General features: G+C 40.8%; 3 protein-coding genes across 4 annotated transcripts in view; 2 read left to right on the forward strand and 1 right to left on the reverse strand.

Annotated features, from left to right (window-relative positions):
- Positions 1 to 2,862: 2,862 nt before the first annotated feature.
- LOC137186787 (C-X-C chemokine receptor type 3-like) lies at positions 2,863 to 5,442 on the forward strand. Its single transcript, XM_067595834.1, has 2 exons — positions 2,863 to 3,199; positions 4,046 to 5,442. Exons 1-2 carry the CDS (start codon positions 3,170 to 3,172, stop codon positions 5,090 to 5,092), a joined length of 1,077 nt encoding a protein of 358 aa, XP_067451935.1. The 5' UTR covers positions 2,863 to 3,169; the 3' UTR covers positions 5,093 to 5,442.
- A 3,729-nt stretch (positions 5,443 to 9,171) lies between these two features.
- LOC137186395 (C-X-C chemokine receptor type 5-like) lies at positions 9,172 to 12,962 on the forward strand. Of its 2 annotated transcripts, none has more exons than XM_067595295.1 (2): positions 9,172 to 10,115; positions 11,637 to 12,962. In XM_067595295.1, exons 1-2 carry the CDS (start codon positions 10,053 to 10,055, stop codon positions 12,693 to 12,695), a joined length of 1,122 nt encoding a protein of 373 aa, XP_067451396.1. In that variant the 5' UTR covers positions 9,172 to 10,052; the 3' UTR covers positions 12,696 to 12,962. The 2 variants fall into 2 exon arrangements, with proteins under 2 accessions (XP_067451396.1, XP_067451397.1); XM_067595296.1 differs by having other exon boundaries at positions 9,174 to 10,115; positions 11,649 to 12,962.
- bcl9l (bcl9 like) overlaps positions 12,732 to 25,556 on the reverse strand; it is a 30,522-nt gene continuing 17,697 nt past the window's right edge. Inside the window, exons 2-9 of the mRNA XM_067595294.1 lie at positions 22,460 to 22,533; positions 21,682 to 22,123; positions 19,518 to 19,640; positions 18,970 to 19,144; positions 18,662 to 18,746; positions 15,837 to 18,246; positions 15,464 to 15,718; positions 12,732 to 14,755 (exon numbers count right to left, since the gene is read on the reverse strand). Of these exons, the coding sequence (XP_067451395.1) occupies positions 13,563 to 14,755; positions 15,464 to 15,718; positions 15,837 to 18,246; positions 18,662 to 18,746; positions 18,970 to 19,144; positions 19,518 to 19,640; positions 21,682 to 22,039 (4,599 nt within the window). The 5' untranslated portion in view covers positions 22,040 to 22,123; positions 22,460 to 22,533 and the 3' untranslated portion in view covers positions 12,732 to 13,562. The remainder of the gene's footprint in view (positions 14,756 to 15,463; positions 15,719 to 15,836; positions 18,247 to 18,661; positions 18,747 to 18,969; positions 19,145 to 19,517; positions 19,641 to 21,681; positions 22,124 to 22,459; positions 22,534 to 25,556) is intronic.

Consider the following 25,556-nt stretch of genomic DNA (forward strand, 5'->3'; position numbering starts at 1 on the left):
CTCATTGAAAATTCAGTTTTAAAGGGCAGGTCTACGAGCAGGATTTGTGACATCATAAATAGTTTGGGAGCCAATCCTGGTCCAAAATTAAACTCAGAAAAGTGTGATGTGGAGACTTGAAGCCTCCAGTGCACAAACACTGAGAATGGACTTTACAGTTCTTTTGTCCAGCGATGAGTTGAGATTAAATATATTTGCATATTCATAGATTCTGGAAATTTCAATTAGGGAAAAGAAGTAATTTAAAGGATTTTAACAAGATAACTTACCCTTTTTGTGGGGGAAAAACATATCAGACCCACATTATTATTATTATTATTCAAAGTAGAGTATTTTATATACATCTTAAGACATGTCTGGAGATGATCTTTAAGTTTCAGTTAATCACCTAGGCAATTAATTGAACTGCTCTGATATACAGATGCAGACAAATCTAGTCTCCAGGACTGTTTCCAGCCAAGAAAGGTCAAAATCTCCCTCAACTCTGTGATACGCACCCTATAATTAGAACTGGAATAATTTATGCATGTTCATTCGGTGTTTGGATAAATTCTGTCAGTTCTGGTAGGCTGTAACTTTTTTCCATTGTTATGTGTGGTGTCATTAGCATAAAAAATAAGGTTTGGGGAAATGTAGGCCTAGTTCTGTTGAACCCATCCACATCAGCGTGACTGATCTTTTCCGCTGTAACTGTACTGGAGATTGAGTAACTGCAAAAACCTGCTCTAACCTCTCAAACCTGCGCCCTGATTTATTGACATCACATATGCTGTTCGCCTTATTGTTCCTAGGACGGTGAAGTCATGACCCGCCCTACTCTGCCTCTGATTGGCTAGTGCTCATTGCCTTCGTTGGTTGGGTTGGTTAGGGTTAGAGTAAGAATAACGCGGCTAGCCAATCAGAAGCAGAGTAGGGCGGGTCATGACTTCGCCATCCTAGGAAAACAAATCTCACATACCGTAACATATGTCAACGTGGTTTCCATGGGTTTCCCCGGCAACCGACGTAAACAACCGCTCTACACCCGCATTAACTACCAACTACATCTGGCCGGAGAATTCACCTACCAAATAAAGGCTGACATATTTATGCTGTTTTAGAATTACGGTGCACCACCACGCTTCATAATGTCAGCTGACCTCTGTTTGACATTGCAAATAAACGATATCTGAGAATTATCAACCTCTCATCAGATAATCAGAGTCTCTAACAGCGCGTCAATCCCCCACCTACTCGTTTTCAGCGATACTTCCTCATCTCCTTTAGTTTAAAATTTGATTTTAAATGCTATTCGTCACATCACAGAAGATATGACAAACTCTTTTGAAAGGGCTGCAACGTTAGCGGAAGCACCCCCATATGGGAAGGGACCAAACCTAGTCAACTTTATATTTTGTGTTCCTCACTTTTATTGTCGTTCCTCCGTAAATTTAGCTCAGATACACGAAAAAATATAATAATAATAATAATAATAATAATAATAATAATAATAATAATAATAATAATAATAATAATAATACGGTTATATTTTGGTTTTGTAACCGGAAAATTAGAAATTTCAGTCGGTTTCAGGAAAAACAAATCTCTCCTGCTGTCATCCCGGTGCGGAAATGAAACGGTTTGAATGCAATAGGTGATAGACTGGCTGGAAATAGAGAAGCTGATATTTGAGGGATTTGTTGTTTTCAAATAGGCTATGTCATAAAAGCTATTTTTTGCATGTCGATTGTGAAGGACCGTGGTGTACTCTAACAAAGTGGCATGGCAGGTTTGTTATTGGTCAGATGAAAACTAAAACCAGGGTGTGTCATTTACTACACGTATGCCTCTTTGCATCTTGTTTGAACTTTTTTTAACCACAGAACTATTGCTGAGAATAATGAGAGCAATGGGGTTAAAGGACAGGTTCACAATTTTTCAAGTCTGTCCTAAAACAACATTCAGGAACCCAAATGAAAACTGACACTTGTTTTTCTCATCATATCTCATGTTCATACTGGCCATTAAGAGATTCCTTCATAATGCACTTTCAATGTAGGTGACAACGTTCACGGCCCTCCCTCTGTGCAAAAATGTATTTAAAAGTTTTTTTCTGAAGCTAATATGAAGCTTCAACTGTCCAAATTAGCCAAATCAAGTCAATATGTCTTTTTAGTGCCATAGTCCCTCTTTTTGTTACGTTCCTTCCACTCAAGCTGAACAGGAAAACTGTCCGTGTATACACAAGGAAGGAAATTTTTACAACCGTGAATTCAATTACAAATTTTGAAGACTGTTTTTGTGGAAGATATCCACTTAATTTGACTAACACAGACATCTGAAGCCTCATATAAGCCTCAGATAAACTTTTAAATACATTTTTGCTCAAAATGAGGACCATAGATTTTGTCCCCCATCACTTACACCATAAGCACATTTGGAGGTGATCTTCTAATGGTCAGTATGAACAGCATGAATGATTACAGCAAGCAAGATCTGTTTTAATCTTCATACAGACACCTGACTGTTGTTGTAAGACAGAATTGAAAAATTGAGAACCTATTCTTTAGGGGTTTGCCCAAGGGAACCTCAGAGGCTTCCCAATCTGAATTCATACAGCAACCAAATTGGCAATTTTCGTGTAACAAGCCCACTTCTGCAACCACTGCTGCCCAACTATTTCCATGATACTTCAGTTAAATTATTAATAAACTCAGGCTGACTGATACCTCCGTGATGTATGTGATGAATGTTGCAATAAAAAACACGGAACTGATGCCAGTGACAAAACTGGACTATGTTGTATGATCTCACACCAACACATTCTTATTATTATGAAAGCTGGATGTTGTAATCAGATTAATCAGAAGATGTGTGAGAGTGTTTGGCTGTTACCAAGAATACTCCAAATACATCAACAAATAAATCTGACTGACTATAACTGTCACTTGCTTGCCATTAGACAGAATATATTGCAGGGTGCAGTTACTTGAACTTGATTCAGTGCTCTTGCATACTTACTTTATAAAGCCTGGTATGTAGCTTTCAACTGTTTTGACTTGGTTCAAATGCACCCCCAACAAAGAAATCAACTATGCGGATATTCAAGAACCAGTACAAACAGGAAGTACAAGCACATTTCACTACGGCAGAGTGAGCTATACATTCAAGTGACCAAGAATCAACCATAATGGCTGGAACATACCACTTTGATTTTGAGGTAAGTTGTTATGAGAAATTGTTGAAGTGAATGGTAAATTGCTCTAATAACTCATGTTTCTGACAGGGTTGGTTGTTTTTTTATTACTGACATATCTGCAATTTTTTCTAATTCCAAATCACAATCATTCAAGACAACAACAGGTTGAACTGAGACAGTTCATTTACCTATTGGAACAGCATTTCCCCATTTTAAAAGGCAGGAAAACAATTATATGAGAAAAATACCATGAATTGATGTGATAATAGTGAAAATATTTACCCTTCTGTCTTAAATCATGCCAATATTTTTAGAAGCTATTTAAAGACACTAGTGTAACATTAGCACATTCTACATACATAGGTTTAAAATTATAGATATCATTTTATAATATAGAGTTTTACCCTAATTATTGTAATATCAATACATATATCAATACACACAAATCAATATCAATACAACATTTTTATTGATTTTCTGGCTCACTAACTTAACCTCATTATTAGAGAATACCAGCCTTCATTTAAAGTGACAATTCAGGTTTCAATACCTGTGTTTTTTCTACCAGACACACTGTTGACATGTTAGAATCTACACTAGCACTGTTTGGTTGCCAGTTAGGTAAAAAAAAAAAAAAATACAAACAAACAAAAGAAACATTGATATTGATTAATTAGTATGCAGCCAAAGTAGGATGTTAGTTACTGTGAAAGGGAAGTGAAAAAAAAAAAAAGGTCGATTCAGCGTTTCCTAAGAACTGAGCTGAGCTAGCGGGAACTGAGAGACAAATCAGTATTATGTGATGATTGTTGATTGATTAATAAAACCTTAATTAAAAGTAATATTTTCCCTCTTTATATTTTAAAGGTGACAGACCTTGGAGAACTTGAGAATTATACATACCTGACTGAAGAGATATTCTTCTGCGATGATGACCTGGGCCTGGAGACCATGTATGCTGTGCTCTACGGTTTAATATTTCTGCTGGGCATGGCAGGGAACGGCCTGATGATAACAGTGCTGCTGAGACATTGGCGCCGTCTACGCATCACTGAGATCTACCTGCTGCACCTGGCCCTGGCTGACCTGATGCTTCTTTGTACGTTTCCTTTTGAAATGGTTAAGTTTGCTAATGGATGGCTGTTTGGGGATTTTCTCTGCAAGCTGATGGGCCTGGTGAAGAAGCTCAACTTCCTCTTTGGGAGTTTCCTTCTAGCTTGCATTGGGTTTGATCGGTATTTGGCTATTGTTCATGCTATTCCTAGCCTGCAAAGTCGACGTCCGAGAACAGTGCACCAAACATGCCTTTCACTGTGGCTGGTCTGTTTGGGTTTGTCAATACCTGATGCTGTGTTTCTTGCTGTGACAGAGGAATACACAGAGACAGAAAAGTTGTCCTGTGACTATTCTCAGTACGGTATCCATGGAAGCAACTGGGTTTTGACCAATAGCATCTTAAATCATGTTTGCTTTTTCCTACCTTTGGCTGTCATGAGCTACTGCTACACAGCAATAGTAGTTACTTTGCACAAAAATCAGAAAAGCAAAGCAACGCGAGGTGCCATTCGACTAGCTTTACTTATCACCCTCATCTTTTGCTTCTGTTTGCTTCCATATAACATCACCTTACTGATAGGGACAATGGTAGATTTCGGGATCATCACACACAAAAACTGTGAATCTCGTAACTTACTGAACACAGCTCTTGAGGTGACAAGCAGCCTGGGTTTCTCACACTGTTGTCTGAATCCTTTCTTGTACGCCTTTGTTGGGGTGCGGTTTCGCAATGAGTTAATAGAGTTGCTTTGCCAGTTGGGCTGCCGTCGTGTTTGTCTGCCTTTCATAAAAGCTCAGGGTCACAGTCGACCATCGGTTTCTGATGGAGCGACCACCACCAGCACCATCTTGATCTAATACACTCTTATATATTATCAGCTGTAACTAAAATGCTTCTGTTCTGTTGTTTTCTACAGTATTTCACTTGTAATGATGGAGAGTGTTTCAATTTTATCAGATACTCTGACAATATAGTACCCATTGTTGTTTTGATTGCATTTAAAAGATGATTTATTTACCCAGTCAAAAAAAAAAATTTGGACAAAATCTTTTTTTGCTTGTATTTTAGCTACTGCTCTGTTAATAAAGATGTTTTACATCAATTGTGTCCCCTTGTCAATGTTGTCAAACAACAACACAATTAACAAACTAAAACCACCTTTAGACATCAGTATTATTCTATTTGTAGACTTCTATTAAAACACTGTTATACAGAACAACTGCAAACAATCACAAATGGCTTCTTCTATACCTATACTATCTATATCTATACTATCTATATCTATCTATACTATACACCTGGTATTAACATGTGTCTCGGTGATCAGATCACAAGTGGACGGCTCTAAATACAGGTGTAAATGCACCCAAGACGCATTGAGGACGCATTGAGATCCGATCAGACCACGCAATGCGTCCTGGACCACATTGAAGAACCGCCTACTCAACTGACGTCCTCTATTTTCCGGCAGACTAGGCACAGGACCCTCCGTCCAAAGCTGTTCGACTTATTAAAAACCCAATCAATCTCCCGTTTTTTCCTGTTTTTCTCGTTCCCCTAACCGGTTTTCCTCTTCAAATCAACGATTAAAATAAAAATTAATTTTTCGCTTGTCTGTCTAAAAAAATATTTCAGAAGCTAAACGTTGCTGGATAGTTTCCTCTGTCCTGTCAAGTTGATAACTACAGTTATTAGTTTTGCTGCGCTGCTCGACATAATGAGCTCAGGATTTATCAGGAGGACGACTGATTTACTCCAAACAGTATGAACCTGGACTGTTTGTGTGTAACAGCTGACCTATTGGATGTGTAGAAGAACACGGAACATTAATTAACATTAGATCCTGACCGCTGCTGTCGGCGTGTCGGACATTTAAATAATCAGTGAAGTTATGCTGCTGTGCCTCGTGCGTAAATGTGCACCAAATTGTTTATCCTGTTATCAAACAAGTTGAAGACAGCTTTGGACGGAGCCGACCCCCCGTCCGGTCGTCCTGCCGGTTAATAACGAACGTTTGGTCTTTGCAAACGGAAATGATGTCCGTGTTTATTTGCATATAGAGATATAAAGCGGGGAAGTGAGATTCGAACACAAGTGGTCACTCAGGACGCATGTGGAGACGCATGTTAACGCCAGGTGTAAACAGGACCTAAATTATATAGGCCTAGGTCTACATATAATTGTAAGTATTACATATATATAGTTGTTTTCAGCGATACTTCCTCATCTCCTACTGATTAAATTTGATTTTAAATGCTATTCGTCACATCACAGAAGATATGACAAACAGGACAGGCAGACAGGGCTGCAACATTAGCGGAAGCACCCCCATATGGAAAGTAACTAAACCGAACTTTATATTTTGTTTTTACTCACTTGTATTGTATTTCCTCGGTATTTTAGCTCAGATACACGTAAAAGAACCAAACAAACAAACAAACAAATAAATAATCCCGTTATATTTTGGTTTTGTGACCGGAAAATGAGAAATTTTGGCCGTATTTTTTGTTTCTGTTTTCTGTTAGGAGAACGGAAAAAAGGACTCTTTTTTTTTTCAAACAAATCTCTCTCGCTGTTACAACTGTCCCAGTGTACAGGGACAGCTGTAAAACATGCCAGGGATGGTTGTAACATGTCAAAAATATACATAATTAATCAATCAAATACTCAATTGAAAAAGATTATTTATCATTCATGTTATTGTGACTATTATTTTTTTCTTTTTTTTAAAAAAAAACAAACAATAAATACCTTTTTTCACACTACATGACGAAAAAGAGGGGAAGCCATCAAATTATAATGCAAGATAATTATTTAATGGGTAGAACACACTTCCCCAAAAAGGTTTAAACATGCAGTCAAAATGGATTAGTTTGAGGACAACATTCAGTACAGGGTCACATGGTAAATGCCGTATGATTTGGCCACTGTCCAGACTGATTTGCCCTGTTTTATGCCATCTGAAGCCTCTACAGCAAAGGAAGTGGGATTCCCCTGTCTGTCTTCCTCTTTCTGTAAGCAAACAAGTGTTTCTACTGACTATTAGCATGCAACTGATTATCATTAACTTAGCATGTAATTTTATGACATTTTACATTTAATTTGCTATCTATCTATCTATCTATCTATCTATCTATCTATCTATCTAGTTTATGTAGGCCTTTAGGTTTTTAAAATATAGATTAAACTTGGTTCAGGGATGGATGTAACAAGGCGTTACAACCATAAGTATCCATCAGGATCACCTGTCATGCTTTCACTTCATGTGAACTAGCTTAACTGCTAGTTTGACACATGTTAGCCATTTCTATTTGTAGCTTACAAAACAGTGATTCTAAAAATACTTGTTTGGATTCCTAGACATTTGATCTCAGGACAGTATCCAACAGAAAAGTTAAAATTTTACCTAAAAAATACACTTTTGCTGGTAACTTTCTCTGGGAGTTTCAAATGTGGCTCCTTTTTTGTAAGCAATCTAACTGAGCACGTGCAGAGTGAGTTTAATCACTGTAGCTTGTTTCTGATTGGAGGAATTCAAGGTTGTTACAACTGTCCCATGTTACAACTGTCCCTGGTCTCCCCTAAATATAGCTCACTTACACGTAATATAACAATAATAATAATAATAATACAGTTATATTTTGGTTTTGTAACCGGAAAATGAGAAATTTCAGTCGGTTTCGGGAGAAACAAATCTCTCCTGCTGTCATTCCGGTGCGGAAACGAAACGGTTTAAATGCAATAGGTGATAGACTGGCTGGAAATAGAGATGCTGATTTTTGAGGGATTTGTTGTTTTCAGATATGTCATGAAAGCTATTTTTTGCATGTGGATTGTAAAGGACCGTGGTGTACTCTAACAAAGTGGCATGGCAGGTTTGTTATTGGTCAGATGAAAACTGAAACCCGGGTGTGTCATTTACCACATGTATGCCTCTTTGCATCTTGTTTGAACCTTTTTTTAACCACAGAACTATTGCTGAGCAATAGTTGTCTTTTTCAGGAATCCCCTGTTAGCACTGATACAGATGTACACATCCACGCCGGGAAAACCGCCCAGTACAACCACAGATGTGCTGGCCATGGAGCAGCTCCACTGAGGCAGTTGGGGGTTAAAGGACAGGTTCACAATTTTTCAAGTCTGTCCTAAAGCAACATTCAGGTACCCAAATGAACACTGACACTTGTTTTTCTTGCTGTAATCATTCCTCATGTTCATACTGGCCATTAAGAGATTCCTTCATATTGCACTTTCAATGTAAGTGACAAAATTCACAGCCCACCCTCTGTGCAAAAATGTATTTAAAAGTGTTTTTCTGCAGCTAATATGAAGCTTCAACTGTCCAAATTCGTCAAATCAAGTCAATATCATCTCGGTATCATCTTCGACCACTATATGACATTTGACTGTCATGTTAATAAGCTCGTCCAGTCCTGTTTCCTTCAGTTAAGAAATAAGACCTATATTGCCCCCTACTGTTCTTGGACAATCAATCCACACATTCATTTTCTCCCAGTTAGACTACTGTAACTCCCTCTACACCTGCCTCAGTCAGTCTTCTCTAAAACGTTTACAGTTAATCCAAAATACAGCAGCTAGACTTCTAACCAGAACTAGCCGTAGGTCCCACATTACCCCTGTTCTGGCATCCCTCCATTGGTTTCCGGTAAAATTCAGAATAAACTACAAGATCCTGCTGATTACATATAAAGCACTCCATGACCTTGCCCCTAGCTACATTTCTTAGCTCTTTGTTCCCCATTCCAGTTCACGACCTCTTCGATCCTCAAATCTTGGCCTTCTATCTATCCCCCGCACAAACTGCAAATCAAAAGGTGACCACGCATTTGTATTCTTAGCCCCAACTCTGTGGAATCATCTTCCACAACCTGTTAGATCGGCTGAATCCTTGGACTGTTTTAAACGGCGCCTTGTTCCCATGTCCTGTTTTATTTCATTTTGGTTGATTTCTCTCTGTGTCATGTTTGTCTATTTTATTAATCTATATGTTTCAATTTTGCATGTGCATGTGAAGCGCTTTGTAACTGTGTGTTTTAAAAAGTGCTATATAAATAAAAGCTTACTTACTTACAATATCATTCAAAGTTACAGTCTTTTTAGTAGATCTTGTTCCCCCATCACTTACACTGTAAGCACATTTGGAGGTGATCTTCTAATGGTCAGTATGAACAGCATGAGTGATTACAGCAAACAAAATCTGTTTTAATGTTCATACGGACACCTGACTGTTGTTGTAAGACAGAACTGAAAAATTGAGAAGCTATCCTCTAGGGGAGTTTCCTGTAACAAGCCAACTTCTGTAACCACTGCTGCCCAACTATCTCCACGATACTTTAGTTAAATTCTTAATAAACTTCAGCTGACTTATACCTCCGTGGTGTATGTGTTGAATGTTTCAATAAAAAAAATACTGAACTGATGCCAGTGACAAAACTGGATTATGTTGTATGATCTCACACCAACACATTCTTATTATTAGGAAAGCTGGATGTTGTAATCAGATAAGATGTGTAACGTTGTTTGGCTGTTACCAAAAATCCTCCAAATACATCACTAAATAAATCTGACTGACTGTAACTGTCACTTGCTTGCCATAAGACAGAATATATTGCGGGGTGCAGTTACTTGTACTCGCATCACTGCTCCTGCATACTTACTATATAAAGCCTGGTATGTAGCTTTCAACTGTTTTGACTTGGTTCAAATGCACCCCCAACAAAGAAATCAACTAAGTGAATATTCAAGAAGCAGTACAAACAGGAAGCACAAGCACATTTCACCACGGCAGAGTGAGCTATGCAAGTGACCGAGACAATGGCAGAAACCACAATGGCTGAAACATTCTACTTTGATTCTGGGGTAAGTTGTTATGAAAAATTGTTGAAGTGAATGGTAAATTTCTCAAGTAACTAATGTTTCTGAAAGGGTTGTTTTTTTTAAATTACAGACATATATATATAGTGAATAGTAAGATATTAGACTATAGCATGTTTTCATTTTCAACTTGTAAATTCTATAACCTTAGGAAAATTGGTGTAATAGTTAGCAACAGGTTGTCTTTCTGTGATTTAGACTGTATTGAGATATTCTCTAAAATGCTAGTGGACACTACATTAGCTTCAATCTGCTTTTTAAAACAGTAAAGCATAACTCGTTACAATTTTATAAGCCTCAGCTGCGGCATCTGGCATCTTAAAGCAAGATTTTAAAGTAATGAACATTGTCTAGCAGCCTCACATGATTAAGACTCAACTACAAGATTTGTAAATTGTTACAAAGTAGTTGTAATAAGGTGATAGACTGGCAGGAAAATTAAAGTTGCTTGAATTACTGAACTGTAAAAAAAAAAAAAAAAAAAAAAAAAAGGGCAGCTAAACAGATGTGTGTGGGGGATGCTGCTTCTTTCCTGTTGATTCACTGGGGTAATAGGAGGAAGAAATTCACTCTAATGCATCCTGTATCATTTTCATGAGGGGAGAGAGCAGTGGTTAACTCTATTTTCTGATCACAGGCTTCAAATAGCTTGCAATTCATTTATCATCACACTGATGTAGAAGGTAGAAATAATATGATTTAAGAAAACACTAGCATGATTTTATCTGTGATTTTTTCTAATTCCAAATCACAATCATTCAAGACAACAATAGATTGAACTGAGACAGTTCATTTACCTATTGGAAAAGGATTTCCCCGTTTTAAAAGGCAGAAAACAATTATATAAGAAAAATACCATGAAATGATGTGATAATAGTGAAAATATTTACCCCTCTATCTTAAATAATGCCAATATTTTTAGAAGCTACTTTAAGAAACTAGTGTAACATTAGCACATTCTACATACATAGGTTTAAAATTATGGATATCATTTTATAATATAGAGTTTTACCCTAATTATTGTAATATCAATACATTTTTTATTGATTTTCGGCTCACTAACTTAACCCCATCATTAGAGAATACCAGCCTTCATTTAAAGTGACAATTTAGGTTTCAATACCTTAGAATATACACTAGCACTATTTGGTTGCAAATTAGGTTAAAAAAAAAAAAACCCCAAAAAACATCATTAGTATCGATTAATTAGTATACAGCCAAAGTATGCTGTTTTGGCATAGTTGCCAAAAACATCTGTTAGTTACTGTGAAAGGGAAGTGAAAAAATCTGGTCAATTCAGCGTTTCCTGAGAAACAATTTGACTGAGAACTGAGCTGAGCTGGTGGGAACTGAGAGACATATCAGTGTTATGTGATGATTGGTTTTTCATTTCATTATTAATAGCAACATATTACCAGAATTTAGCCAAAAATAAATCCACCTTACAATTGTGTATTAATGGATTAATAAAACCTTAATTGAAAGTAATATTTTCCCTCTTTTGAGTTACCTTTAAAGGTAGCAGACCTTGGAGAACTTGAGAATTATACATACCCGACTGAAGAGATATTCCTCTGCGATGATGACCTGGGCCTGGAGACCATGTATGCTGTGCTCTACGGTTTAATATTTCTGCTGGGCATGGCAGGGAACGGCCTGATGATAACAGTGCTGCTGAGACATTGGCGCCTTCTACGCATCACTGAGATCTACCTGCTGCACCTGGCCCTGGCTGACCTGATGCTTCTTTGTACGTTTCCTTTTGAAATGGTTAAGTTCGCTAATGGATGGCTGTTTGGGGAGTTTCTCTGCAAGCTGATGGGCCTGGTGAAGAAGCTCAACTTCCTCTTTGGGAGTTTCCTTCTAGCTTGCATTGGGTTTGATCGGTATTTGGCTATTGTTCATGCTATTCCTAGCCTGCAAAGTCGACGTCCAAGAACAGTGCACCAAACATGCCTTTCACTGTGGCTGGTCTGTTTGGGTTTGTCAATACCTGATGTTGTGTTTCTTACTGTGACAGAGAAATACATAGAGACAGAAAAGTTGTCCTGTGACTATTATCAGTACGGTATCCATGGAAGCAACTGGGTTTTGACCAATAGCATCTTAAATCATGTTTGCTTTTTCCTACCTTTGGCTGTCATGAGCTACTGCTACACAGCAATAGTAATTACTTTGCGCAAAAGTCAGAAAAACAAAGCGACGCGAGGTGCCATTCGACTAGCTTTACTTATCACTCTCATCTTTTGTTTCTGTTTGCTTCCATATAACATCACCTTACTGATAAGGACAATGGTAGATTTCCAGATCATCACATACAAAAACTGTGAGTCTCATAACTTACTGAACACAGCTCTTGAGGTGACACGCAGCCTGGGTTTCTCACACTGTTGTCTGAATCCTTTCTTGTACGCCTTTGTTGGGGTGCGGTTTCGCAATGAGTTAATAGAGTTGCTTTGCCAGTTGGGCTGTCGTCGTGTTTGTCTGCCTTTCATCAGAGCTCGGGGTCACAGTCGACCATCGGTTTCTGATGGAGCGACCACCAGCAGCACCATCTTAATCTAATACACCCTGATACATTATCAGCTGTAACTAAAATGCTTCTGTTCTGTTGTTTTCTACAGTATTTCACTTGTAATGATGGAGAGTGTTTCAATTTTATCAGATACTCTGACAATATAGTACCCATTGTTGTTTTGATTGCATTTAAAAGATGATTTATTTACCCAGTCAAAAAAAAAAATGTTGTTAAAATGTTGTTGGGAAAAATCTGTTTTTGCTTGTATTTTAGCTACTGCTCTGTTAATAAAGATTTCAAATGTTTTACATCAATTGTGTCCCCTTGTCAATGTTATCAAACAACAACACAATAAACAAACTAAAACCACCTTTAGACATCAGTATTATTCTATTTTTAGACTTCTATTAAAACACTGTTATACAGAACAACTGCAAACAATCACAAATGGCTTCTTATATACAGCAAGTATATATTATATACATATAATTGTAGGTATTATATATATATATCTATATATAGAGAGAGATATATAGATATATATATATATAATTCCTTTGCACAACAGTTTGGTAGTTGAAGAAAATAAATCAATGATATTAAAACAAAGAGAAATTTGAGGCACTCCTCTCCTGAACACCACTCTGTTCCCAAAACAAATACACACATCTTTGAAATATACATATTTTACAGTATTTTAGAAAATGGCTTCAGATTTGTTATTGAACCATGTTACAGTGCTTTTAAATATTCAATTTTCTAATCAGGTGTAATCCAAAATATTAAGATTATCACTGATATCTCGTTTTTACAATTCCTCTTTTCAAACAACTGCAAGAGTAACAATGAAAAAATTTCGACACAATGGGTAGGTTACCTTTTTTTTTTTGTTTTTACAGTTTATATGAGCTGGATCAAAATGGCATATTGGCCATACCTCCAGGGCCATAGCCAATGGGACTGTCCAGAGACATTCCCCGCTGTCTGAGAGACTGAGGCCCCATCATACCAGACTGTGGGTGGGGAGGGGCCATCATGGGACCCTGAGGGGACATTAAAGGACCCTGGGGGCCAAAGGGATCCCCTGGAATTGACATGCTTCGCTGCTTAGCCTGCATCATCATAATGTTTTGCTGTGCCATCAGATTGTGTGGGTGCTGCTGGGATGACATCATGCCAGGGTATGGATTGGAGGGATGGTGGAGAAGGCTGTTAGCCATCATGGCTTGCTGTTGCTGGAGTTGCTGTTGGGGCACCATGCCTATCCTTCCCATCATATGCCCAGGGGGGCACATAGGGCCCATGCCTCCACCAGAAATCATTCCTCTAGACCCCCCCTGAAGAATACCCATGCTTTGGCGTATTCCACCATGTGAGGGGTGAGGTGGCAACTGCTGTTCAGCCATCATATTCTGTAGGTTTGCTAAGTGGGGGTTGGATGAAGGGCCAGTGCTATGTGGAGGGCCAGAGGACGACAGCTGCTTGAGGAGCTGCTGTGGAGTAGGTTGCTGGGATGGTGGCCCCTGATGTGGATTCTGATGTGGCTCACTCTTAGGGAAGTACTGAAGCGTGCTACTGGGTTTATCAGAAGGAATGATACGGGAGAGATCAAACTCAGGGATACCTGTGTGAGTCGGACGTATGACTTCACTTAGATCCGGGCCATCCCCCATGGGCAAAGAGGCAAATGAGTCTGCGGGGTGAGAAGGACGTTGGTGAGGATGGCCTTTGCTAAGCAGGTGTAACTGCTGAGGTGGCAGAATAGCCTCATTAGACTGAGAGAAATTCTGTGACATTCCTCCAATAGGTGAGTGCATGGGCCCATGAGATGGTGGCTGCATGCGAGGAAAACCTGCCATCTGGTTCTGAGATATGGGTGAAACGTTGCAGGGCCCCATTCCGTCAGGTGCTCCTCCTCCCATCATGGCAGAATTCATGGCAGGCATGCCCATTTGGTTTGGAGAAGAAAGCACAGGTCCTGAGGCGTCATGGGACAGGTGCTGCTGACCTTGGCTTACAATACCCATGGGGCTTTGTGGATCACTGTGGGGCCCAATGGAGCTCTGGGAGACAAGTATCTGGGAGGTCTGGGGGTTCCCCATGTTTCCTGGTGATAAAACAAGCCCAGCATGAGAGAAATTACACTATTAACATTTGAAAATAGACTGCCCTCTTTCTCAACACATTTTACTCATGAAATATTAATTGGAGTTCTATTCATATTTGAAAACAGCACTATATACGAGAGGTAGGATAATATGAGGGTTTGGACTAGGTGAAGGATTTTATGGGCAAAGCAACACAGATCTAGGAAATAACACACCTCATTCATCATTAATTCAATCTGTTTCTAATGACATGGCAATATATTAAACAGATATGGGATGGACTTGTGATGTTTTGTTTGTTTCCAACCTGATTGATTTGTTCTTGTGTTGTTTGTTTGGTTGTAATTATTCTGTTTTGTTCTTGTTTTGTTTGAATGTTTTGTTTTGGTTTAATTTGATTGAGATGGGTATCAAAGACACTGGTAGAGGAGAGTTGACTTTTCATATTAATCACAACAGTTTATTGTTAAAGTACAAAAAAAGGGTAGGGCTAGAAAAGGTTTGAACTTCTTCCTACTCCTGTTTGAACATACTAAGATTTTGATATATATGTTTCCAGATGATTTGGTTTGTGTTGTTTTCTTGCATATATATATATATATATTTTCGTTGCTTCTTATTATATATTTTCTTGTTTTTTTTTTAATATAAACAAACAAAAAAATCAACTGACAAATTACAGTCACAGTGTGTTCTTGTTTTCATACCTCCAATGCTGACACCAGATAGAAGAGGTCGATCGGGCAGCATCTCATCATCAGAAGTGGCAATTGTTTTGATTGCATCGTGGTAGAGAGGAGTGGAACTGGGCATGGCATACTTGGACATCTGAGACATGATCAGAGACAAAGGATTCTGTGATGGAGGGGCATCAGGAGAAGAAGTAAATGGCATACTAGGATTCATAGAGCCTGGCTGGCTGATGGGGGTAGAGTTTGAACTCCTGGGAGGAAGTGATTGGCCTGCAAAGAACATAAAAAAAATAGTTAATGTCACAGAAATATGAGCAACAGCATTAATGATGATCAGACATTAGAGATCCCAGCAGTGTGTTCCGAACATATTGGATTGTGATCATACCTGTCTCAGTGGAATTACTTCCTCCATTGCCCACTACCCTCCCACTGGTTGGACCACCTGGACTTGGAAGAGCTGGAGAGCCCTGGAACACTGGAGAGCCCACAGCCATGGCTGGGGACTTGAGTCGTCCAGGAGAGGCAGACGGAGAGTGCAACCCAAGGTTGGAAGACCCCATTATCTGGGGAGACTTCATGGAAGAAGAGGAAGGAGTACCAGCACCAGATGCAGGGGGAAGAGGTGGATGATGCCCTGCGGAGGAGATCTGAGAGGGTGACTTGAGTCCTGGAGCAGAGGGAGAAGGTAGAAGAGGTGAAGGCTCTTGGTTGAGTGATGGAGATTTAAGCTGACGAGGAAGAGGCACTGCAGGAGAGGTCAGTGGGTGGACATTGATTGACAGGTCAGAGGGGTGCCTAGGACCAAGATCTGCTCCCCTGAGGCCTCCAGTGATCGGCATATGACTAAGTCGTGATGTACCTCCCATCTGATTAGAACTCTGCTGGTCAGGCCCAAACATCTCAGGGCCAGGTTGTTGAAGATAGGGTCCTTCCACCTGTCCTCCAGGGAAAGGACCTTGATTGGGAAACTGAAAGTGACCATCCGGTCCTGGGATCATTCCCTTATTTCCTCTTCCATTCTGTGAAGCTCTGATTCGTGAAATCTCTCCTGGGCTAAACATCTCACCTAAAGGCCCCCCTCCTGCAGGACCTCCTCGGAGCTTCTGAGATAGAATCATGTGCTGTTGTTGCTGAACACTCATCTGTGGGTTCATGTTCATAGTAAGGTTGCTCCCTAGAGGAGAATCCACCAAGTCTCTCATCTGAGGACCCCCTCCAGGAGAGCCCATAATGTCCCGTGAGCCAGGAAAGTCCATAGAATCACCTCGAGTGGAGGGTGGACCCCGGCCCATTCCCAAATTGGGGAAGTCTGGGCCCCCAGGATTCTCCGTAATTCTTGAGCCCAGGTTTCCCTGTTGCTGCTGTTTAGCTATTCGATCAAGTTCAAACCTAGGAAGCCCCTGCATCTGCCGTTTCTCCATGATGCGAAACATTTCCTCACGCGTCAACAAATGTTCTGGGTCACCCTGCAAGTGCTGAGGAGGTCCACCTGGGTAGCACCCATGAAAGGGACCTCCACCACCCATGTTGTTGGGCATATCATCGAGCCAAATCATCCCTGGCCTGGTGGCCCTTTGAGGTCCTAGACCCTCCATTGATAAAACTCCCCCTGGACTACCAGGAAACCCCCCTCCCCCCGGTGGCCCTCTCTGCATCTGTCCTAGGAACCTTGGACCACGAGGTCCCTCTTGGTGCATGTCCATCATTCGTGCATTTCCACCCATTCCTCCTCCCATCATATTGCCAGGGCCCCACTGTTGTTCTCCAGACTTGCTGTGGTAGGGAGGAGGGGGTCCTCTCATCATCATGGGACCCCCGTGCATGCCCATCTCGGTCATCATTCTAAAGTGCTGAGGATGTGTGGTGGGTTGCATTTCCTGTTGTCGTCTCTTCTCTTGGTAGTACTCTTCTTGAAGTTTCCTCCACGCTATTTGCTCTGGGGTCAGCCCTTCTGGTCCAAGTAAGGGACCCATGTCAATCCCAGGTGAAGACAGCTGGTGATGTTGGTGTTGTGGTAGGTTATGGTGAGAGTCCATTTGAGGGCTGTCAAGGCCAGGTCCACCAAGAGACTGTGTTTGAGAAATTATAGACTGGAGGGGTTCTTCATATTTCTTCATTCCTCCCATCGGAGCCAAGGCTGACGGTACCATATTACCACTACTGCAATTTCCAGGGTTATTAGTGCCATTCTCACTATCCTCAAGAATAGCACTCCTATCAGTATTGTTGTTATTATTTAGGTTGGAGGCATTATTAGGAGGATTGTTATTGGAGCCTCCTGTGTCTGCAAGGCCTCCACTTGCCCCACTGCGTAGAAGCAGCCTCTCTATGTCTCTTAGCGTCTGCAAAGAACGCTCTCTGTGTTCCAGCTGCTCTTTGGAAAGACCATCTGTGTTCCCTGGGCCGCTCCTCTGGCCTGTATCACTCTGTAGATGTGCAGATAGGATGGAGGGACTCCCCGAGGGAGAAGCAGTAGCAACAGGAAGGGGCATACCCCCTCCACCCTCCCCATCTCCAGTTCCTTGGACTGGGCCTGTAGGTGTGGCCGTGCTCCCTCCCTCTGATCTATGGGCCACAATGCTATTATTGCTGGAAGCTCCGCCAGGTCTAATCTGAGAAGATTCATTATCAGAGTGTCCGGCTGATGATGGTGTCCCTGCAGGATGCAATGGGCCTCCAACTCCTGCAGAGGCTGGCTGTGGAGTTCCACTTTGGGATTTAGGGGTGCCTGTGTGTGGAGAGCTGCTGGAGTTCACCTTCTCAGATAGATTAGGAAGCTTCCCTGATGGGTGGCCCTGTGGCAGACAAAAGGAGAAAAAGAAATAGGTTCAGGCTATGAAAAAAATGCTGTTACTACTTTACACTGTTACTAAAGTTATATTATTATCATGAATTATCATCATTATCACTTTTATTGTAATGTAATCGTTTGTTATATAATTACTAAAATAATCTTACTATTTAAAATCATTTTCCAAACCAACACATAGTGCACTTCACTTTTTTGGTGCAAATATTCACACCGGTCCTAACCACTGCTGATGGAAACAGGAACAAAGAGGTATCTGAGACCAAAATAGCTAAACAAATTACCCATACCACATAGTTTGCACCTGTGGTCTTTATTATAAACCTTTACTTCACCATAGTATAGGTTTGACACAAAGTTGATATTTTGTTTAATTTGCTACTGAGCTGTAGATGTCTGACCTGCTCCAACTTGGTGCATGGAACATTTTGCTGGTGAAACAGAAGAATGGAATCGGTCTGTCCTTTCATTACTGCCTCTGCAGCACTGTCAAAATAATACATCAATATTACAAATTAGATGAACACTGCAGTCATATAATTCAGTTTTGAAATCTAAAAAACCATATCAAAATCTATTTGTTGATAAGATTAAGAACATGTGGACATCTCTACTTCCAGTTAGTGCAAATAAATACTGGCAGGTGAAACATTATTGAATTATTGCTAAAAAAAAAAAAACGCATTTCAGATCTGCAAATAGTTTGTACCTGTTGGCTAGGTTGGTTGTGAAAACATACACCACTTGCTGTGAAGACTGAGGTGGCTCTGCCTTTAGCCCTGGTCCCACTCCACAACTCATTACAGGACCCCCAGGTTCAGACATGGATCCTGCAGACAGACGATCAGGAAGCCCCTGGATAGGACCTGCCAGCCCTCGCTCCCCTGAGAAAAATCATCAGCACACTGGTTTAATCAGTCTAAAATGATATATTGGTGTTTAATTGCAATCCTAGTACATCTTTTTATATACAACATCTAAACACTAGATGGAGCTAAACCACATGTAAAGTCAAATCAGTGGGAAGGTATAGCATGGCATTCCAAGCTCTCATCTTCTTCCTTTCAGTGTGTGCAGGATCTGAACCTATGGATAATTTATGGCTTTGACCTGTTCTCAAAGAAAATAAAATTGAGAAGTGGAAGGGGATTCCTACATGTTATTATTTATGTGGCCTTCACACTTGTGGTCACAGTGACACCATTTGTTATTGAGGACTGTGCTACATTCACCCTCTGTAGAAGCAGACAGACTCACGGTGGGTTGCAGTGTGTGGCTTGTCTTCATCTTCCTCTGTGTCAGGTCCAGAGCACCATTCATCTCCACTATATGGCTGTTTCTTCTCCAGAACACAGCGCCGCTTACTGCGCATAACACCCTCTGGAAGATAAAACACACATCAACATCTAGATAAAAACAGTCATAGTACTCTCCCTTTAAAAGGTATTACCAATGTCTTTGTTTTTAATGTTCACTGCTAATGGTCTTAACCCACCACTGTATTTTCCAGAGCTAGAGGCTACTGTACTTCTCTGTCTAATGCAGTTTGCCTTACAAGTTATTGAATTCCAGCCTCCAGCTGCCTTGACGAATGTAATCAGTCATTTTAAATCAGAACATGATGTTAAATGCCAAAACCACATTAAATCAATCATCAAATGGTCCATTAAAAACAGTAATTAGCTGCCACATAAAGTGATGTTCACAAAATGTACCATAGTCATGTCATGTAACATTATGGATTATGTTGACCAGACCAACATGTCTCTATTAGCCAACTTAAATATTTTTTTGAAAACATTGGAAGCCTGTGAGGTGAAACCTGGGGTCATGCACTTATGTTTGAACTATCTCTTTGGCGGACAAGCTCCTAAAGGACCAGTGTGTAGGATTTAGTGGCATCTAGCGGTGAGGTTCCAAATTGCAACAAACTGAATACCCCCCCCACACACCTCTCCCCTTCCAAACATGTAAGAGAACCTACGATGGCTGTGAAAAACACAAAAGGTCCTCTCTAGAGCTAGTGTTTGGTTTGCCTATTCTGAGCTACTGTAGAAACATGGCGGTGCAACATGGCGGGCTCGATGGAAGCTCCCCATGTAGGCTACATATAAAGGGCTCATTCTAAGGTAACGAAAACACAACAGTTCTTATTTTCAAGTGATTATACACTAATTAAAACATACTTATGAATATTATATTCCATTTCTGCCAAGTCCGTTCCACTAGATGCCACTACACACTGCACCTTTAAAAGACTAAATGTACAGTAAGGGAGGAAGTGAGTTATGCTATGACAGTACAGTGAAAGGACAGCAGAGGGAGGACTGCTACCTTTCAGAGAGGCAGTATGAAAAGAGCTGATGTCTTGTTCTCTGCAAATGTTTTTGTTGCCAACAGTAACTAGTTTATCTTAACAAGAAACTCAGCTATTGAGCCGTGTCTGCTACTATGTTCAGACTATTTGTCACTGACCCTCTCCAGGTTTGGCAGCAAAGTGATTTGAGGAAAAAAAAGAGGGAGGGCTTGCATTTCATTTCAATGCACTTTTGTTTTTCTACAGGCAGAAATTAGATCACAGGGAATCACAGAACTAGAGAGAGAAAAGGAACGTGTGTATGTGTGTGTGTGTGTGTGTGGTCAAATGGAGCAAGAAGAGATTTGCCTTCAAAAGACCCACCCTGTCTTTCATTCTCTCCCTCTTTCAGAATCTGCAGCTCTATGTTGGAACCACACCCCTCCCTCTGAGTCTATCAAGGTGTGTGTGTGTGTGTGTGTGTGTGTGTGTGTGTGTGTGTATTTGTGTGTGTGTGTGTGTTTAAAGAGGAGGTTCAAGTTATGTACAGGAAGCCCAGATGAGTTTCACAAAATCATGTAAATGTCATCTGCAGTCATAACACTCACGTGAACACACGCATGCCTAAGAGAACAACAGCAAACAAACGCAAATTAAACACAAGTGTTGACTGGGACGTTCACAAAAAGGAACTTTAAATCTTTCTACCCACTCAGCGTCTCCTGCTTTACAAACAACAACAACCTCTCTAGGCTTACTAAATTTTTACACAACCTCATGACCTGTCTCTCTCTTGGAGCACTACAGAAAGCCCTGATGCTTTTTCATCTAAGACACGTCACTACAGCGCGGGCATAGCACAACTATCAAAAGCCAGGGGGAAATTCTGACGCTTCACTGAAAGGTCAGGGCATTTCAGCAAGAGAGAAAACAAGTTCTTCTGTCCTCTCAGTCCTTACATTCACTTCCTGCTGTGGAGGAGGTGAATGCACGTAATCTGGTATTTCGGGTAAAGATTAGGCTGATAGGAAGGTAAAGGAAGTGAACTTCTGCATACTTCGAACAGAAACACGCAGTCTATAAGTCCGAGACTCTGACAGTTTCTTCTGTGCATGTGTGCCTTACCTCCTTTGGCATCTGTCTCCAGGGCTGGAGGAATGGCATTTCTTGATTCACCAGAGTCAATGGAGACGCTCCGCTCCCGCTTGGATTTGGTTTTCAGCATCCCTCCGCCGCCGCCGCCACCGCCACCACCACCACCACCACCGCCGCTCACTGATTGGCTGACAGCCTTCAGCCCAGGGTTGCCGGGGGAAATCTGGTTGGTTTTGACTGCATGGCTCCCGGCACTGACGCTCTTTGGACCCAGGTGACCAGCAGCTCCCTGCTGCTGCTGAGCCTGCTGGTTTACACTGGCTATTTGAGATCGGCTGTCACCTGTGACCTGCTTGCCATGATTGGCCAGTTTATTGTCTGGGTGCATTTGATTGGCTGGTGATTGAGGTTGAGGTCTGGTATGGAGAATAGTTGTGCCTGTCAGTGGAGCTCACACTGCTTACAGGCAACACTGATGGAGAAAAGAAAAATTATGATATAATCAGCATTTCAGACTGAAAGTGTGTGTTGGGCCCTAAAAGTTGTGTTTTAAGGCAAATTCAAATTAATTAAAATTTCTCTATAAGGCCATATCTGGGAGCAATGCAAATCTGACCCGTGCACAAAAAGTGACTTAGGAATGAAGAAGAAAACTAACTCTTGACAGAGATTATAAATACATACCTTCATTAAACCTATTTTAGCTGATAATAAACCTTATACTGAGCCTGTACTGAGTGGATGATTGGAAACACACCCTGGTTCCGGGTTAGGCCTTTAAAGCAAACTTTTCGGCCTGTTAACTCACCTCATCTCACCCAGACGCTCAACTGACATACTGCCATGTTGCTCTCCAGGACGCTTCACTGACCACACATGGACCTGAGGGACAACAAGAGAGTAATATCATCAGTGGAGGCAGATAGCAACCTTTACAGTCAGTGCTATCTGTCAGTGTATGTGTTCACAGCCTGTGGGTCAACATCAACCTCATGAGCAAAGAGAGAAGAAGCCACAAGATTGATAAGGGAGCAAGGCCAGAGACACTCTGCGGTAACTGTCCCTTTAAGGGAAAGAAAGCAAAGACTGAGTTTGAACTGGGGGAGGGATCTGCAACTCAGAAGTAGCTCAGCAGCGTTTTAGGTCCCTCCCCCTACCAAACACTTTGCAAACCACAAAAACTCCACCACACATTCCACAACAGTGTCTGTAGCAATACCTGTCTCTCTCTTGCTCGCTCACTCACACAGACTCATTCTCTCGGTTTCGCACTTAGAGTTGAGGCACATATCGGCAAAAACTCATTACTGGCTCATGATAGATTTTTAGTTAAGGCCTATTTAGACACAGCACTAAACCTCAAGGTTTTATCAGCATTACAAACATTTGCCTTTAATCCATTTTAGTGTGACCTGAGAGTCCAGATGACAAAGCTTATGCCTCAGCTCTCAGCTTTCTGCCTCTAGCTTTACTGGTAAAATTGGGGAATAAAAAACAGCTTTGAAACTGAGCAGGATTCAAGCTCAAATTTTAGAATAGTGGAAACTTCCCAACACATGAGGCTTTATTCTGGGTTCAAGTCCATAGCTGCAAGCTGACGCCCTCTTGACACCGCCACCTGCCTGTGTCCATAACCCCCCCAAGCTTCTGATTTTAACCTTTGTAACTGGGGTGCACTTCTCCGTGTGTCGAAGAATGTCTGTGCAGCGTATAAACTGGTTGTACGCATGTTTTTACACCAACTATCAGACAAAGGCTGCTTGTGCACAGAGCATTAAAACAGTTTGCAGGTCTCAACTAGACTCTTCCACACCTGTTGCTGGTGAACAATAGTTGCTCAAAACAGTCATCACAGGCCGTTCAAAAACATCTAGCCTAGATATTTGGCTGACATAATGCAGATCTCATGTAAACATTTCCACTGTTTTCCATTTTTGGCAGATGACACAATCTCGCTGTTGCACACGGCGTAGTCAGTCAGGTCAGCTGTCCCGCTCTAACAGAACCATCTCTACAACTCGCTCACCTTGACAGGTAATGGTAAACACAATGCTGCAATTAGTCATTAACTAATGCTGGCTCAAATCAGCACAGAAAGGTGCCTTGTTCACTGACTGAGGCCTTCATCACTCATTAACTCAAAACAGGGACAGTCAGACGTCGCTTCTGTTGACAAAGTGTGACTCACTTGCTTTGTGCAACACAAAGTGGAGGCAGACTAATCACACGGTGAGACGCTGACCTTCCAGCAGACAATTAAGACAGGATAGGCCTATCTAAAGTGAATCTAGTAGATATCAAGGATGTCTGTGACATGATCAACAAAGTGAAAAGCCTACAGAGGTCATATGTATCCAGTTTGGGCTGTAACTTTAAAACACGTACAAGTCATTGTCTTGTAAATTTTGTGTCTTGGTTAAATATTTTGCAAACCTGGAGTCAGGCTTTGTACTACCATTATCCCTACTACCTGCTGCATGTATGGAGGCTATATTTAAAGTCCCCCTCCACTCAAAAATGCTTTTCTCTTCTTGTTCCTACAGTTCAGTGTTTGAGCTTCTCTGTGCAGAATAATGTATGTGCAGAGTTTGACACTAGAAGGCTGCTTTCACTTTCATCTGCTGAAAGTGGAAAGTTTCTCTGTGCTCATTGAAAATCCAATTTTAGGGTGTGGACCGACAAGCATGATTTGTGACCATAGACTGTAAAAAAATAATGGAAGTAGGCACCGTGATGTCACCCATTGGTTTGTGGACTCCCGTTCTGAAGCCTTGAGTTGGCATTTTCACTGTCCCCATCTTGGTTTTGCGGAGCCAGAAGTGACCATATTTGGACACAAGTGGGAAGCTGACCCTAACGCTAGTGTTAGCTGCTAGCTTGGTTATCACGGTGTATTTACAGTCTATGGTTAACTGTGATATTGCTAATGCTAATTTTGGCGAAAAACAGGCTTAAAACAAAATGTACTTATCAGAAAAACTGAACAGCAGACTCCTTAGAGGGTCTTTCAGTACAACCAAACACTGAACAAGACTTTTTTTAGGCAACCGAAATGTTGGAATTAACTTTCATGAACTGAAAACACACTCAAATAGTGACAGCTACGCCTATATTCCTTCTAATCTGGGGTTATGTTATGTTAAGTGCGTAACCAACGTTATTGCCATGGTAGTGACTTGTCAATCACAAGGTAGCCATGCCCTAAAGCATACCCTGCTTTATCATCTATTTTACTCTAAATGGGACTGTAATTTACAAAATGAAAATCATGCTGTATTGAAGAAGACTTTACTGTCATATAAATCAAGTGAGAAGTAGGGTCATTTTCTCATAGACTTCTATACAATCGGACTTCTTTTCAGAGCCAGTGGCCCCCTGCTGGCCGTTAGAATCCAGGTTTAAGTCACTTCCGCATTGGCCTCATTTTTCAGACCCAGAGGTTCCTGCCTGTTTGTGACATCACAAATAGTTTGGAGAGCCAATCCTGGTCCAATATTCAACTTTCACAAGTGTTATGTGGAAACTTGAAGCCTCCAGTTCACATACCCGGAGAATTGACTTTTCAGTGAAGTAGGAGACATCATGTGTCCAGCAGTTAAACTTTTGAAATGAAAAACATTTGCATACTCATAGATTTTGGATTTTTTTTAAATGTAGTATAAGTAGGTATAATTTTAAGGATTTTAACAAGATAATTTAACTTTTTTGTGGAAAAACCATACCAGACATATCAGGTGTCTGGAGGGGATCTGTCTGGAGCAACCAGCCACAAGTAACAGAACATTACAGTGACTTCAGAACAGCTAAAGCCCTTTTCAGAGGTTTTACTTGAAACGGTTTTGAATGGTTTATAGATTCTGTAAAGTGCCAATGTATCACAACCATTCAAACCAATCTGCCCTTAA

The sequence above is a fragment of the Thunnus thynnus genome, chromosome 7 (assembly GCF_963924715.1).
Source record: "Thunnus thynnus chromosome 7, fThuThy2.1, whole genome shotgun sequence".
In the NCBI taxonomy this organism is placed as follows: domain Eukaryota; kingdom Metazoa; phylum Chordata; class Actinopteri; order Scombriformes; family Scombridae; genus Thunnus; species Thunnus thynnus.